This window comes from Nycticebus coucang, chromosome 17, assembly GCF_027406575.1.
Source record: "Nycticebus coucang isolate mNycCou1 chromosome 17, mNycCou1.pri, whole genome shotgun sequence".
NCBI lineage: Eukaryota > Metazoa > Chordata > Mammalia > Primates > Lorisidae > Nycticebus > Nycticebus coucang.
The window spans coordinates 21,385,639-21,401,309 of record NC_069796.1 but is presented as its reverse complement, the minus strand read 5'-3'; the positions used below and the strand labels follow the sequence as shown (position 1 = coordinate 21,401,309).

At 43.8% G+C, this 15,671-nt stretch overlaps 2 protein-coding genes across 3 annotated transcripts in view; one reads left to right on the top strand and one right to left on the bottom strand.

The window, feature by feature from the left end:
- Positions 1 to 15,671, bottom strand: part of SNX24 (sorting nexin 24) — a 158,059-nt gene that overhangs the window by 114,761 nt on the left and 27,627 nt on the right. The window contains exon 2 of one of the 2 annotated variants that reach the window (XM_053566708.1): positions 8,948 to 9,004. The exons of the other annotated variant lie outside the window; for it this stretch is intronic. Coding sequence (XP_053422683.1) covers positions 8,948 to 8,980 — 33 coding nt within the window. The 5' untranslated portion in view covers positions 8,981 to 9,004. The remainder of the gene's footprint in view (positions 1 to 8,947; positions 9,005 to 15,671) is intronic. 2 annotated transcript variants of the gene reach the window in all.
- Positions 1,108 to 1,958, top strand: LOC128568818 (protein C1orf43-like). The gene is made up of 2 exons (XM_053566709.1): positions 1,108 to 1,173; positions 1,362 to 1,958. Exons 1-2 carry the CDS (start codon positions 1,108 to 1,110, stop codon positions 1,953 to 1,955), a joined length of 660 nt encoding a protein of 219 aa, XP_053422684.1. The 3' UTR covers positions 1,956 to 1,958.

The window sequence follows — 15,671 nt, the reverse complement described above, 5'->3', positions numbered from 1 at the left end:
GCTGAGGCAGGTGGATTAGTTGAGCCCAGGAGTTCAAGACCAGCCTGAGCAAGAGTGAGAGAGCTTGTCTCTTTAAAAAAAAAAAAAAAAAAGGGTAAAATAAAAAACAGACTCACTATTGTGGCTGAATAATACGTATGAGAAAAACTGTATTTTACCTTTAGAAAGTGCTGTTAAAATTAAATGAAGTGACATACTAAAACCTAATACATGTAGCTCAATAAATGTATTAAATATTGATTTTCTAAAGACTACTTAAAAGGCTTCTATTTTGGAAGCTAGACTACAGCATAATACTTACTTCCCAAATATTTGTCTCATCCCGTTTTTATGAGAATGTGCACTTGATCCTCAGACTCACTTAGAATTCAGATTATATCCCATCACTAGGTACTGGGCTGCTTCTCTTCCTAGCCCACTTCCTGCTAAAACCATTCCTCCACTACACTGTAAAGACTTTGGGGGCAGAAAACATACCTTATTCTTCATTTTATCACCAAGCAGTAAGTAGTAAGACAATGCCTTTCCTATGGCAAGTTGATTAAAAAACTGGCTGCGTTGCAGGGGCCACACCTGTAACCCTCACATTCAGAGAGGTCGAGGCTGGAGGACCCCTTGAGCCCAGGAGTTCAAGACAAGTCTGAGCAAAATAGAGAGATCCTGTCCCTACAAAAAGTGAAACAAATTAGCCTGATGCCACATGCCTAGGGTCCCAGGACTCTTGAAGCTGAGGTAGCAGGATCACTTGAGCCCAGGAGTCCATGGTCGCAGGGAGCTACGAGAACACCACTACCCACTAACACAGGTGACAGAGGAAGACGCTGTCTCAAACCAAACAAACAAATAAAAAATAAGTTGGTCTTAAAATGCTGGCGTCACGCTTCCTGGTGTAGTTCCGCTTCTCCGCTCTCCCCCTTAGGTCACCTGGGGAGGGGAATCGGGAAGGCGTAGTGTTCCTTTATTAGCTCCATGCACCATGTTTTCAGGCTGCATCTGCCTTAGTCTTACCCCCTAAGGAAATGGCCCCGGAGCGCCGCTTCTACAGAGCCCAGGCTGAGGAGGCAGGGCAGCGGGGTAAATCTGAGCGTTCTGCGAGGTGGAGAGGTCATGGCGTCCGGGAGTAACTGGCTGTCCGGGATGAATGTCGTGCTGGTGATGGCCCACGGGAGCCTGGCGTAGCTGTGAACTTAACTCTCCGACCCTGCCCCGGCGAGAGCCCTCCCCCTGAATCCTGGGGTACAGACCCCAGGCCTCCCTGCTGCTGCTTCCCTGACCCGCCCGGGTCCTGACAACCTTGCTTTGCCCCAAGTTTTACCCCGAAAGCATCCCTGAGAGCCTTAATCGGGGGATTTAAAATGAAGGACTTGAAAGAGGAGATTGATATTCGACTACCCAGGGTTCAGGATATCAAGTATGAACCCCAACTCCTTGGAAATGATGACACTAGGCTGCTGCAACTGGAGACCCAGGGAAATCAGAATTGCTACAACTATCTGTACAGGATGAAAGCTCTGGATGCCATTTGTGCCTCAGAGACCCCGTTTTGTGCTGATGGCCAGCATCCTCGTTCCTTAATGGGCAAGAATTTCCGCTCCTACTTGCTAGATCTACGAAACACTAGTACTCCCTTCAAGGGTGTGCGCAAAGCCCTCATTGATACCCTGCTAGATGGCTATGAAACAGCCTGCTATGGGACAGGGGTCTTCGGTCAGAATGAATACCTGCACTATCAGGAGGCCCTGCGTGAGCTGGCCACTGTGGTCAAAGCACAAATTGGGAGCTCTCAGCGACAACACCAATCAGCAGCCAAAGACCTAACTCAGTCCCCTGAAGTCTCCCCAACAACCATCCAGGTGACATACCTCCCCTCCAGTCAGAAGAGTAAACGTGCCAAACACTTCCTCGAATTGAAGAGCATTAAGGATAACTATAACACCTTGAAAAGTACTTTGTGATTGAACTGAAGGACTCTCACTGCAGACTGAAACAGACAGCTGGAGTGTGCCAGACAGGCTACTTGCTGGAAGCCCTCAGGACATCTGGCTCAGCAGACCCAACCTATGTCAGCTGAGGCTCCCATTGTATCCAGAGTTCTTAGACCTTTTGGCTACACAGTCATTCCCAATTCCATACAGGCATTTTTGGAACACTGAAAAAAAAAAATGCAGGCATCATTATGTATGAGTAAAAATGATATAAAATGAAATATAGTCATAATTTAAAATACATAACTTTGTGTGCGATTTACTATGTTAGACTATTTTATTTTTTTGGCTGGGGCTGGTTTTGAACCCACCACCTCCAGGATATGGTGCCAGTGCCCTACTCCTTTGAGCCACAGGCACCACCCCTGTCAGACTATTTTAAATTGCACATAAACTTTATGTCTACCTTGTATGCGTATATTTTAAATTATGCCTATATTTAAACTTGGTGCACCATGTGGTCAGGAAGCCCATGCTTTGGGCATCATTCCCCCAGCTCCCTTGCGTTCTTTGTAACAGTTTTAAGAGTTAATGTGTGTTACCAGAAGTTAAAAAAAAAATACGGTAATAAAGTTGAAAAGTGTATAGACTGCCATTTAACTAAAATTGTACATTGCAGTTACAAAGCTGTTTTAAATACAATAAACTGTTTCAGTAAGTGAAGTTTGTCTTAATTAAGACGTGTATTTCAATATTAATATCAAGTTGATACAGAGTTTATGATATGGTATAGTGTGGGGTAGAGACTTAGGCTTATTTTTAACAATAACTCTCAAGCAACCAGAAATTTCATTTATCCAGAATCTATCAAATGTATGTATTACGTATATCATGTATATAATAAGCATATGAAAGGGTCCAGAAGTGATGATAAACCACAGCACACCTACCACCCAGATCTTGGTTTCTGCATATCATTCCCCAGTAAAAGGAAACAGAGGTCCTTGGAAAAATCTAGAACTGTGAAGGTACGTGGTGAACCTACATATCTTGTTGGACAGAAAGCAACAATCAAAAATGGCAATCGAAGACAAATGGGAACATGTCAAAAGGGCACAAGAACCAGCTTAGGGGAGATCCCACGTGACAAATCTGAAACAACTGGGGCGTGGAAATGAATGATGACAATGGTAGAAAAAGGAAAGTCCTGAGTCTACAGAAATACAAGAAAGGAAGGAAGAAGGGGAGAGGTTCCTCTGTACAGAAGAATGCCGGCTAACAAAAGTAGGAGAAATGACAGAGTTAGAAAATCACTGTCTTGCAACTATCACTGTAACAGCTTACCCCAGCAAAGATCATTACTCTAGTTAATCCCTGGGTCATAGGGATGAAGTGCTGTAGTAGAGGGGTGAAAGTAACAGCGCAACTTACTTTCAAAAGGTTCATTCAAAACATATAAATAAATGAAATGTGTGTGGGGGGAGGTGTAGACAGAGAAAGGGAGAGGGAGAGAAATAATAGGAAGTAAAAATGGCAAAAGGTCAGCTGGTGAATCTGAGCATCAGCAATCCTTGTACTATGCTTTCAATATGCCTTTAGGTTTAAATTTTTCAAAATCCATCATTGGTGGGAAAAACAAAATGAAATAAACCTGCCATGAGAACTCCCAGTTTGAACTCTCCGTCACGATGTTACAGACATTATGTCTCTGACCCTACAACGTTTCTTACACTTACACTTCCTATTTCCCTGACAGAAGCACCCTTTCGGTCCCTAGACAGTCTCCAATGTAACACAAATACTTTATTCTTATATGTTTGTTCATAAGTCAATAACTAACAACACCTTTCTTCACAGAAACATTAATTTTCCAGCCCAGCCACAGAAGTCTATTCAATGAATAATACAGCTGAACATCATAACAGGGTTTGGAAAAAAGAGATCAGTTTATCCAAAAATAAATCAAACCAGAGTCAATTTAGTTTTTTAATAAAACTTGAAGATCCAGCGATACTTCTGCAGAACAAGAGGCCTTCTTTGTGAGTATGCATTATTGCTAGGAGGGCAGTCAGTGTGGGAAGAGAAAGTTATAAAAAGGAAATGATCAGTTATAAAAAGGAAGCCAAAAGGACTATTGAAATATTAAGGACTTAATTGCCAAAATAGGGCTATAAATACATGCTTTAAAAATCCCCTCTAAGTGGAAACCTTTCTGTTACAGAGAAGAGATGATGGAATTAGAAAGTCACCATTTTGCCAACAAGAAAGTAAAAACTTAGTCAAGAATCAGCAGGTTCAGTGCCCATAGCACAGTGGTAATGGTGCACACGTGCGATAAAGCCTCACATGCAATGAGGTTTGAACCCAGCCCGGGCCAGCTAACCAACAATGACAACTGCAACAGAAAAACAGCCAGGTGTTGTGGCGGGCGCCTGTAGTCCCAGCTACTTGGGAGGCTAAGGCAAGAGAATCACTTAAGCCCAAGAGTTTGAGGTTGCTGTGAGCTGCGACACCACAGCACTCTACCAAGGGCGACATCGTGAGACTCTGTCTCCAAAAAAAAAAAAAAGAATCAGCCATGTTTATTGATTAAAAAAGGAACAGATTTGATGAGGAACAAATGTTTTATATTTATATAATCTCAAAGTGCCTCCCCAAATGTGGCTTATTAATTACAATAGGAAAAACTGCAATTATATAACAGAGAAAACCAAAAAAATTAACCAAGTGGTTAAAAAATAGCATTACTAGTAGGGGTGCAGAGACACCGTATGCCTCTGGATGTGAAAACCTAAGAACGACACAGTGTCACCCGCAGAGTTGTCCAGGCCCAAGTGCACCACCCGGAGCTGCCTGTCAGGAACCATCGGAAGAAGCCAAACTGAAGGACAGTCTAACACAACTGACCCAGTTCCCACAAAATGACGGTGTCATGGAAGACAAGGAAAGGCTGAGACACTTCTAGATTAAAGGGAACTAAATGGAATGCATTACTTGGACCCTCTACTAGGAGAAACAGGTTACAAAGGACGTCATGCAGACAAGTGACAGGTTTATAACATCCTCTACAAAGTAATTGTGTCAATGTTAAATTCTCTGATTTGACAATTTTACTGTGATTATGTTAAGAAAATAACCTTGTCCTTAGATATTATGAAGTAACGCAGGGTAAAAAGGCATAATGTATACATCTTCTCTCAACTGGCTCAGAAAAATAAGTTACGCATCTACACAGACATGCATGCTAAGGTATATAGAGAGATAAATACATGTTGATAGCTCTTATCTGAAATGCTTAAGACCAGAAGGGTTTGGATATTTTTGGATTTCCACAATCCAACATGCTCCGATGAGAATCTCCTTGGAGCTTCATGGCAGTACCCAAAATGTTCTGAAATTCAAAGCATTTCAGATTTTGAATTAGCGATACTCCACCTGAATGTATCTACAGGAGTGTGTGTGTGTGTGTGTTTATGTGTGTGTGTTTACATGCATACATATTTATTTCACATTAGGAGGCAGGAGAGAAATGATAAAGCAGGGACAAATATAGCAAGATATGAAATGTGATAAATCTGGCTATACAGAAAAGAGAATTTTTTGCACCATTCTTGCAACTTTTTTGTACACTTGAAACTATTTCAAAATAAAGTTATACAATAACTACAAAGTGCTGAACGAGAAGCAGGCAGAGGGGACGGCTAATTCGTTTCTCATAGTGTCACGGGAGATAAAAGTCCACTTGGGGAAGTAAGAGCTGTAATGCTTCCAAGGGCTGGCAAGGTGTGTGGAAAGGGGAGAGAAAGAAAACTATCCACCTAAAAGAAGACAAGGGAAGAGAGAAAGAGGCAGGAATTAAGATTGAGAAACATCAATATATTAGTAACCAAAGCAAATGGACAACCTTATTAAAATTCACATTTTCTTCTATAAAGTATTCCATAGGTATTTACTAAGTATTTATAACTACTAAAATGAATGCTTTCCCATTATCAAGAATCGATTCAGTATCTACCTCAAACCAAAAGTGAGCCACCAGCACCACCCTGAAGCCCGGTGTGTTCCTGCACCGGCTCACCTACCACAGGGCACCACGGAGGTCAGCCTCTTGCTCTGAACTTCCCACCCCACCCCCGTCCTCCAGCACATACCATACTTGGTTCCGTTTCAGCACCTTTGCTCTCATTTTTTCCAAACCCAGAATCCTGTAAGCCTCTGTTGTATCCTAAATCCAAAATTCCTTAATCTGAACTGCCCAGGACCCAAAGGAGAGGAAGAGCCGCCTGGTGCACACCTGGTGCAAGGTTAGCAAAAGGACTGAGTACAGGCTGTGGGCTCCGCTCCTGCCCCAAACTCCTTAGAAACACCTTCGAGATATGTCGCAACATAAGAAATTACACATTACACATAAGAAATGTGCACATTACCAAACACAAAGGGTGCTCTCAGTACACCCGAAACTGTCCCAGATGGTAAGGCATTGGAAGGGAGTGAATGAGGAAGCCACAGCTCTCAGCATGTACAAAAGAGCATGACCCACAAGGTGGGAGGGGGCTGCGGGGATTCCAAACCCAGAGAGGAAGACCCCAGGACAGGAGGCCCTGGGGGACTGGACAGTGCGTCCCAGTGTGGGCCAGGCTGTGAGCAACCAGTGTGTGCAGCAAGAATGAGCTTGGGGAGGAGGCAAGGCCTGAGAAAAAACGAGGCGCGCCCTCCGCAAGACACAGGACCAGATGCTGACACCCCGTCCCATCTACACGCCCGGCTCCCCGCCATTCTCACAGGAAAGGCCCTTCCCCTATCCCAGGCCAGCCCTTAACCTGTGCTTTTTGAAAACTGTTTGACTGTTTACTTCTAAACTATTCATACCACTCCCATTTCAATACCTACTTTTCCACAAAAACATTCTTCTGAAATGGAGAGTGGGTCTCTAAGAATGTACATATGGGCCAACTTGATACAGTGCTGATACAAATGTATTCTAGGGTGGGTGCATTTTTTTTTTTTTTTTTTGAGAAGCCAAGCATGAGTCTTAAGCTCTCCATTCGGAAATTACATCCCTCCCATTAGAACAGAGACCCCTCCGAGGGACACAGGCTCCACTCTCAGCAACCACACAGCATCCTCCCTCCCTGACACCTGCTATCCCACCCCACACCCCGCCCTTCCCTTTGAACCTTTCTCTTAATCCGACACACTTTACTGTCTTGCCTGCTTATTCTCTGCTATTAAACTTTAAGGTGAGTCAACTGCAATCAGGGCTATAATTATTGAGGACAAACTTTATTGTGAGAAATTGATTGTCTGACATATGTTTTGTCAGACACAGAAACAAGTCAGGGTAATTCAATATTAGCAACAAGCAGAGAAAATGCAACTCAGACCAATTCATTCCTACAGAAACCCAAGGAAAAGTTAGACAATGTGTTTCACATCTGAGACCTCCAAATTCTAAATTCGTAAGTTTAAAAAGGGTATTTATATATCCAATTAAGTAAATCAAATAGTGTTTGGGATTCATCGAGGGTCAAAGAATTCGGTTACACTGATTGCATTCGTTAGGTAAAGTCCCTCTTATAACTGTGCCCCGCCCCCAACAGGTGTGTCACACCCCGTGATGCCCCAACCCTCTCCCTCCCCCCACACTCCCCTACTCCCCACCAGGTATTAGCTCATCTACTGCCTTCAATTAGAATAGAGTACACTGGATTCTTGCTCCTCCATTCTTGTGATGCTTTCCTAGGACGAATGTGTTCCACTTCAATACAGGTTAATACACCAGATACGCTGACACTACCTGTTTCCTCTGTGGAATGAAAGAGACTATCACAGAAAGTATTTATCAATCCCCCCAAGCAAAGTTCTAATACAAGAATCAATGATGGGACAATCCTGAGTAATAAGTTTCTGACAGTTTTGAAAGCTTACCAGTTGCTTTAACACCTTAGCATCATACACAAACATGAATCTAGGTTTGCAGAGTTACAGCAGAAGCTAGTCAACACCACAGGAACCAACTACTCAAGCAAGTTTAAAATTTCTAAAGAATGGAAAGGTAATAGGAAGGTAAGCCGTTTGTTCATTTCAAGATGCATTAAAAGACTTAACTAAATATAATAATTACGAATACACAAAAAATGCTATTACATTAGTATCAGTGATTGATAAAGAAGGAAGTCCTTAAATACACAGAAATACAATTCACAGAGAACGGTTTGGGCTTCTGTAGAAACGCCATTTTGAGTAGTGATGTGATTCTTAACCTTTCCTGGGGTCACAGATCTGAAAACGGATAGACTTCTGTGGATACGTACACACACACACGTGCACGCGCGCAACACGGGGCATGTAATGTTAGGATTAGGAGCCCCCATGGAAGAGCAGTTGTCATTCACCTTTTGAAACGCTGATGAGCCAGTTAGCTGATACCAAACAGGCCTCAGCAGCTGAGCTGATTCATCCTAGGTCTTACCACCACCCTTGCACTGAATTCCACTCTTGGTTTCTTTGTTTCTCTTTCCCTGAGATCTGCTCCATCCATTCCTCCACCTGATCCCTTCCGTCTCTCTGCCCAGCTTTCCCCAATTCCTGACTTACTCCATTTCTCCCTAGGGACAGATCCTCTTGTCCCTGTTTCCTTAGCTGGTGCATATATGAAAATAAATTGTATAACTGGGTGACCTAACTAACTACATTTGACTATTATTATTCATAAATTTAAGAGCCAGTGTGCTAAAAATTTACATTTGCAGACAAGGGTTGAAAGAAAAAAGAGGAAAGGAGGGAAAAAACAGTGTTTTCCAAGAAAAGTGACTGCATTCTTATCAGTAGAAATTGGGGCGTTTCAGGGACATAGACACCCCCAAATAAACACAATGGGGCCAGAATACAGGGTGCAGAGACAAGGGCGGGAGCTTTAACCATGCTGAGCCCTTGAGGGCTCTGGACTGATCATAGAACCCGGGCACTCCTGAAACGGTACCAGTGCAATCTCCAAGAGTCATCTGGTGCATTTTACACACCTCTGCAGGTAGCCAGCATGTCCACGGCTCCATACTTCAAATCATGACATAACAATGCTGTAGGACAAAGGTTAACAAAACATGTGGTTACCTCGGAGGCGAGAGAGGTGCCTGAACACAAAATTTGGCCACAGTAGGCTAAAATTCATCTACAAATTCACAATATACTATGGAAATTATTTGCAGGTAAATTATTTCATAATTAGAGACATTTTAATACTCTTTAGACAAAATCCATAGAGAGCTACCACTACATAAACGTCTTTATTATATGCTTTCTCTTCATCAGGCACTGTAAAATACAGAGAGGTATCTCTATACCTCTACCTGTGTATACCCAGCTTATTTAATCTTCAAAATAGCCACATGATATAGTTACTATAACTCCTATTCTGTACCTGAGGAATCTGAAATTTGGCATCATGGACCAAATTGCCAAAAATTAAACATACTAAGTCAGAGAGATGGGATTCCAAATCTGACTCCAAAGCTGTAACCCTGAGGTCCTCAGCTTCTCAGACTTTAAAGTAAATGTGAATCCCCTGGGGACCTGGTGAGCCTGTAATCTCCGATTTGCAGGGGTGGGGTAGGGCCTGAGTGAGAGTTTGCATTTTTCACACACTCTCACCTAGGCTGCTGAGCCGCAGACCAAGTTGTGAGCACTAAGGAGCTAAATTAACCATTATATTAGACTGACTCCAGACTGACAGCTGTGACCTCTGAAAGGTGAGTCTGCTGCCAGCAATGTCTCTAAAAAGGTAACTACTTTAAACAGAAAAACAAGCCGTGTGTTTTATAGATATTAAACTGTGCGATTTCTTTTGTAAAAAACAGAAAACACAACTCTATAGCCTAACACCAATTTTTAATGAAAGAAAATGAATCTCCAGTTTTTCTGCACATGCTCCTTGTTGCCTTCAGCCCAGAAGAGTCCCTCCATGTCCCATGTCCAAACCAGACGCCTCCCGTGCTTCCACCAGGAAACCTTCAGACTCTATTAAAATTACTGTACACTGATAGCAGCAGGGACATGACAAATCGCAGGCCAAGAGTCAGATACCACAGAATGTGTTTCGAAGCTTTGGGGGCAGGCCCATTTGCAACCAAATGATATTGTGTGAGGCTGGTGTGCTTGGTGCATGACAAACTGATGCAATTTCAGCACTGTCTGCGGGCCAGGGGAGATTTCTCTGATGCTGGTTGTGGTTAGTTTACAGAATTGTGCAGAGTTCCCAGATTTGAATCACTTGGGGCTTGAAAGGGCTTCACTTGACAAGCTACAAATAATTACACTCTACTCTTGCCATTGTACTCTATTATTTTGCCCCCCTTATCTCCAGGATTTGAGCTTTTGTGAACAAGCAAGGTCGGCTTCTATTCTGACCACAACGCAACAAAACATTGTTCTTTTCTGATATGATAAATAAAATGAGGCCTTGCAGACTAAACATTTTCATCAGGACCATTTTCCATTTTTGTAGGCAAAAATCAACTTTGGGCTCAGCTGGAAGGGTTGAGCAGGATATCCACAGGCAGGCAGGTTCAAGCATCCTCACTTAGTGATGGGATCCCGCCATCTGCTTATTGTAAAAGCTCGTTTGAAAAATGGGGCACTGACTAACAGAGAAAGGGCATACAGACAGCAGCTTTTACAAGGTTTCTACTTACCCCGTCCCACCTTCCCCACTCCCAGCTCCATTCTAACGGCCTCTTCATTCAGATATTCTTAATAAATTTTTTGCAATTTGAGATGCAATTAGAATGAAGCCGCCTTAAGTCAGTGGCATGCTTCTCAGATTCAAGTTTGTTATTCTATTTCTGAAAGGTTTTAAAGAGCACATTCTCTGGGCCACACCTGTGGCTCAGTGGGTAGGGCGCTGACCCCATATACCGAGGGTGGCAGGCTCAAATCTGGCCCCGGCCAAACTGCAACAAAAAATAGCTGGGCACTGTGGCAGGCACCTGTGGTCCCAGCTACTCAGGAGGCTGAGGCAAAAGAATCACCTAAACCCAGGAGTTGGAGGTTGCTGTGAGCTGTGACACCACAACACTCTACCAAGGGTGACAAAGTGAGACTCGATCTCTTAAAAAAAAAAATTTCTCCATTCTAAGGCAGTTCCTAAGAATAACATATTGATTAGTGCTCTATATATTTTAATTTAGTACACAGAAAACCTTATCCATGTTGTGATATTTCCCCCGAGGAAAACATACGATTCAAAGAGGAAGGGGTTTTTGTTGTTATTGTTTGAACTCCAACTTTAACACTTTAACATTGCATAAAGTTCTGGTCCCTAAAAATACATTTGGAAAAAATTTAATGATGGCTCAGTGCCTGTAGCTCAGTAAGTAGGAAGCCAGCCACATACACCAAGGCTGGCGGGTTCAAGCCTGGCCTAAGCCAGCTAAACAACAATGACAACTGCAACAAAAAGCCGGGCATTGTGGGGGGCACCCGTAGTCCCAGCTAACTCAGGAGGCTAAGGCAAGAGAGTCGCTTGAGCCCAAGAATTTGGGGTTGCTGTGAGCTGTGACGCCACAGCCCTCTACCCAGGGTGACACAGTGAGACTTTGTTTCAAAAAAAAAAAAAAAGATGATTAACACTGATTTGAATAAAGTAGTCTAAACATTTTCTTTCAAAATTGAATTTATTTGTTAAGTCTTAACTGTGGGTCAAGTATTATTCTAAGCCATCCACATTTAATTTTTACAATAACCCTCTAACACGCCCTCTAACAATGTCATTTAATTCAAATGTGTTATTATTACCCTCATTTTATTACAAAAATAAGGAAACTGGGGCATAGAGAGATCAAGGAACCTGCTCAAAGTCTTAGGTTCCTAAGTGGTAAAGACAGGAATCAAGCCCGAAGAGCTTCGCTCAAGCCCCCTTTGACCTTGCTTCTTCGTTCCACAGCTCCGTGTTCTTAAGGAGAAGGCGATCATAAGAACAATATCCCTCACCTGTACTGTGACAAGGCCCTGCACAGAACTCACGTTCGCAGTGCAAATACTACTGGGATTACATTCCCAGCAGAAGCCCCGGCTGCTGACGTTTGTGCTTTCAGCTCCTGAGACTGGATACTCTTATTCCTGCCTCACTGCATGTTTTGCTGTAAGCGGACCCTCCTAGTCTCTAAACCTTCCTCGTCCAGCACAGTAACGCTCGCCACATGCTGCTACCTCGCACGTGAGACATGGCGAGCCCACGTAGAGACGCCTGTCGGTGTAACACACCAAATTTCAAAGAATTACTATAATAATGGCATAACCTATTTCATTAATAATGTTATATTGATTACATGTTGGCGGGGAGTGGTGGCACTCTGGGAGGCTGAGGCAGGCGGATCACTTGAGCTCATGAGTTCAAGACCAGCCTGAGCAAGAGTGAGACCCTGTCTCTACTAAAAATGAAAAACTGAGGCAAGAGGATTGCTTGAGCCTAAGAATTTGAGGTTGCTATGAGCTATGATGCCATAGCACTCTACCCAGGGTGACAGCATGAGACTCTGTCTTCAAAAAGCATATATATATTTACATGTTAAAATAATATTCTGGGTTTATTAAGTTAAATCAAATATATCATAATGATTCATTTCACCTGTTTCTTTTTTAATGTGGCTACTAAAAAAATTAAAATCCCTACGTAGCTCACATTTGTGGCTCACGTTCTATTTCTATTGGACAATGCTGCTCTAAACTCATCCCTTAATGAGTTGGCAAGGCTGAATCAGCAGCTCAAATCTGTAACCCTGTAACCCTGACAAGAAAAACAACTCCAAGAGCTTTAGTTCACCTCCTGGGAAGCTGCATTCCCACTTACACTCTTGCATCACTGACTCCTTTCTTTGACTTTGAAATACTCACTGCCTTTGGTCTGAGTTAGAAAAAGCCTTCACTTGGCTCGGTGCCCCGTAGCTCAGAGGTTAGGGTGCCGCGGTTAGGGCACTGGGCACATAAACAGAGCTGGTGGATTCGAACCCAGCCCATGCCTGCTAAATAACAACGACAACAAAAACAACAACAACAAAATAGCCAGGCATTGTGGCAGGCTCCTGTAGCCCCAGTTACTTGGGAGGCTGAGGCAAGAGAATCACCACAGCACTCTACTGAAGGCGACATAGCGAGATGCTGTCTAAAAAAAAAAAAAGAAAGAGGCTTCACCTGACCTACCCTGCTGTCCCTTCTGGCTGCTACACTTTTTTCTCCCTCTCCTCATAAGCAAAGATCTCGCAGAGTCCCCACTCGCTCCATAAGCTCCTCAATGCTCTGCAATGTGACTTGCACCCCCCAGAGCCCCCTTCCCCACCTGGTTCTCCTGACTCCCTTCCCTCTCTAGGACGGCTGCTGGGTCTCCAGAATCATACAGCTGGCCTCCACAGACACGAACATCAACCTTGGAAGGGAAGGCAGAAACTTATTTATCAAATTCTGTAAGCAGCACTAACCTCCCCAGTCCAATCTCCCACCTCGGGTCCCAAAGAGGATGTCCTCTCACTATCTGGGAAATCTTTCACCCCAGGCAGATGTCACTCACTCACCACAGCTGCTTGTCACGGACCTTCCCAGTTCTGCTGGGTGGACTTGCCCCCCACCCCGTGCCTTTCCTGCCCAGGAAAAGCTAGAGTCAGGCTGAGTCTCAGGCATCATGTGAACACAGTGGACATCCAGCCACAGTTGCAGCCACCTTGCAGAGCACAGCAGGAGGACTCCCGTCCATTAAAGCAGGGCCACCAACAAGGGGCCTGGGGGGATTATCACTCATTGACTTAGGAGAAGGGGCACTAGGAACGGGGCTTCAGGGAGCTGGGAGGAGCCCCTGGCCTGCTGCACCAGGAAGGCTAGAGGGCCCATCAGAATGTGGGTGTGAAGTGACCTAGATAACCAGTGACCAACAGAACAGTCGATACCCCTGGAGGCACAGAGGCCAAAGAAAGAGCTGCGACCAATTTCAAAGGGAGCGTAAGGGGGCATTTACCTACACACCTACACTGCCTTCACATCTCCATCACTCTCACCTTTCTTCCATGAGAAGGACCCACTTCCAACGCTCTTTGAAAGTGCTCTAAACTTCCCCTTTGTTCTTAAATAAAAATTCTCTTTGTTACACTGAGACTCTGCCATCTACTCACGCTGCCTGTGCTGCTCCAGATTTATTTCCAGTTTCCATTCAGTTTTGCTTTCAAACACTGCCGCACCTCAGTTGAAATTTCTAGCTCAGTCTAACCAGGTCAACTGGGATTGGGGAACTGGGGCCCCAGACCCCCGACAACTTACAGGCTGGAAGGCAGGGTCAATGCCAGCAGGGGTGGGGAACCTGCGGCCTTAAGGCCACACGTGGCCTCCGTCTAGGTCCTTAAGTGTGGCTTTATAACTGAATCCAAACTTTGCAAAAAAAATCCTTTTATTAGAATGAGTGCAACAGAGAAAGATGAAAACTTTTCTTGTCTTCTTTGGTGCTTAGAAAAGAAGAATCTTGAAATCAGACGGCTGCAGGTGCCCACCCCTGCCTAGAGCAAAAGTGAAAATTCCCACCACTGGCTTTTGGGAGGAAGTGAACCTGGAACTAGTTTGGGAAGGGAGGACACAAGTCAGCAAACTTCTGGAGGGGGAGAGACAGGCCTCCTGTAGGCAGAAGATCACAGCACTCAGCAAGAGTCCCCCAGGCCCTCCAGCATCTGGGGGAGGGGGCAGCTCAGGAGTACAAGGCAGGGAGTGTTAAGTCAGTATGAGATGGAGAACACTAAATGTTTCTGTTTATCTTTTTCTTTAAGCTACCAACCCTAGACAGTTTCTAAAACCCACTGACATTCTCTTCAGAATTTCATGTCCATCCAATGCCGCTGGCCCAGGCCAGACCTTCACCCTGGGCCACAGCAACAATCCCATGGCTAATTTTAGTCAACCCTCTTTGGAATCATTCTGTGTACCAAGGTATTGTTAATCAGCTTGATTTCTACATTTTCATATCACTTTGCTATCTAGAAACATTCTACACAGCCCTGCTTATTTTTGCAGTTATCAGATTTCACAGTTTCTTCTGGTCCTACCCTTACCTGGAGCACAGCTCCCAGAAACACCCTCAGGGTCCTACTGATAACAGCTTGAATAGTACCAGTGACAGGCATTCTTTCTGATCCATCCTTTCCCCCAAAAACAACTGGCATATTCTCCCTACTAGAATGTGTCCCCCTCTCAAAAGTAGAATAGACTAATACTTTTAACATGATCACTGTCCACCTTCCAAGAGCACGCAGAACAAAGGCCGTCCTCCCCAGGGAGTGCTGCGCAGGTATCCAAAATATTTTCATTCTTCTTTCACCACTGACTCTGGCAGGACACTTTCTTCCCATAATGTTCATTTACATCTTTCTAAACTTCACAAAGCCCCATTCTTTCCTGTGCTTATCTAAATCCTACCTAGCCTTCAAAATGAAGGTCATGTATGTTTTCCCCATAGAAACAAGTCTTAATATTTGAGTTCTGCGGAGCTCTGGATAGGCTTTTTTCACGGCGTTAACATTTTCCATTTGTTGAAACTCCCCCATTGGTTTTACTAGTGTCTCTACTGGACATAAATAATTCTAAACAGTTCACGGATAAAATAAACTCAGGTCAAATTCTAATTCAACTGCGTGAACCCAAAATCCTTTTGCCACATTGGAATTTCTATCAAATGTTTCCCGGAAAGCATTATTTGTGTTGCTTTTGTCTGATTTTGGA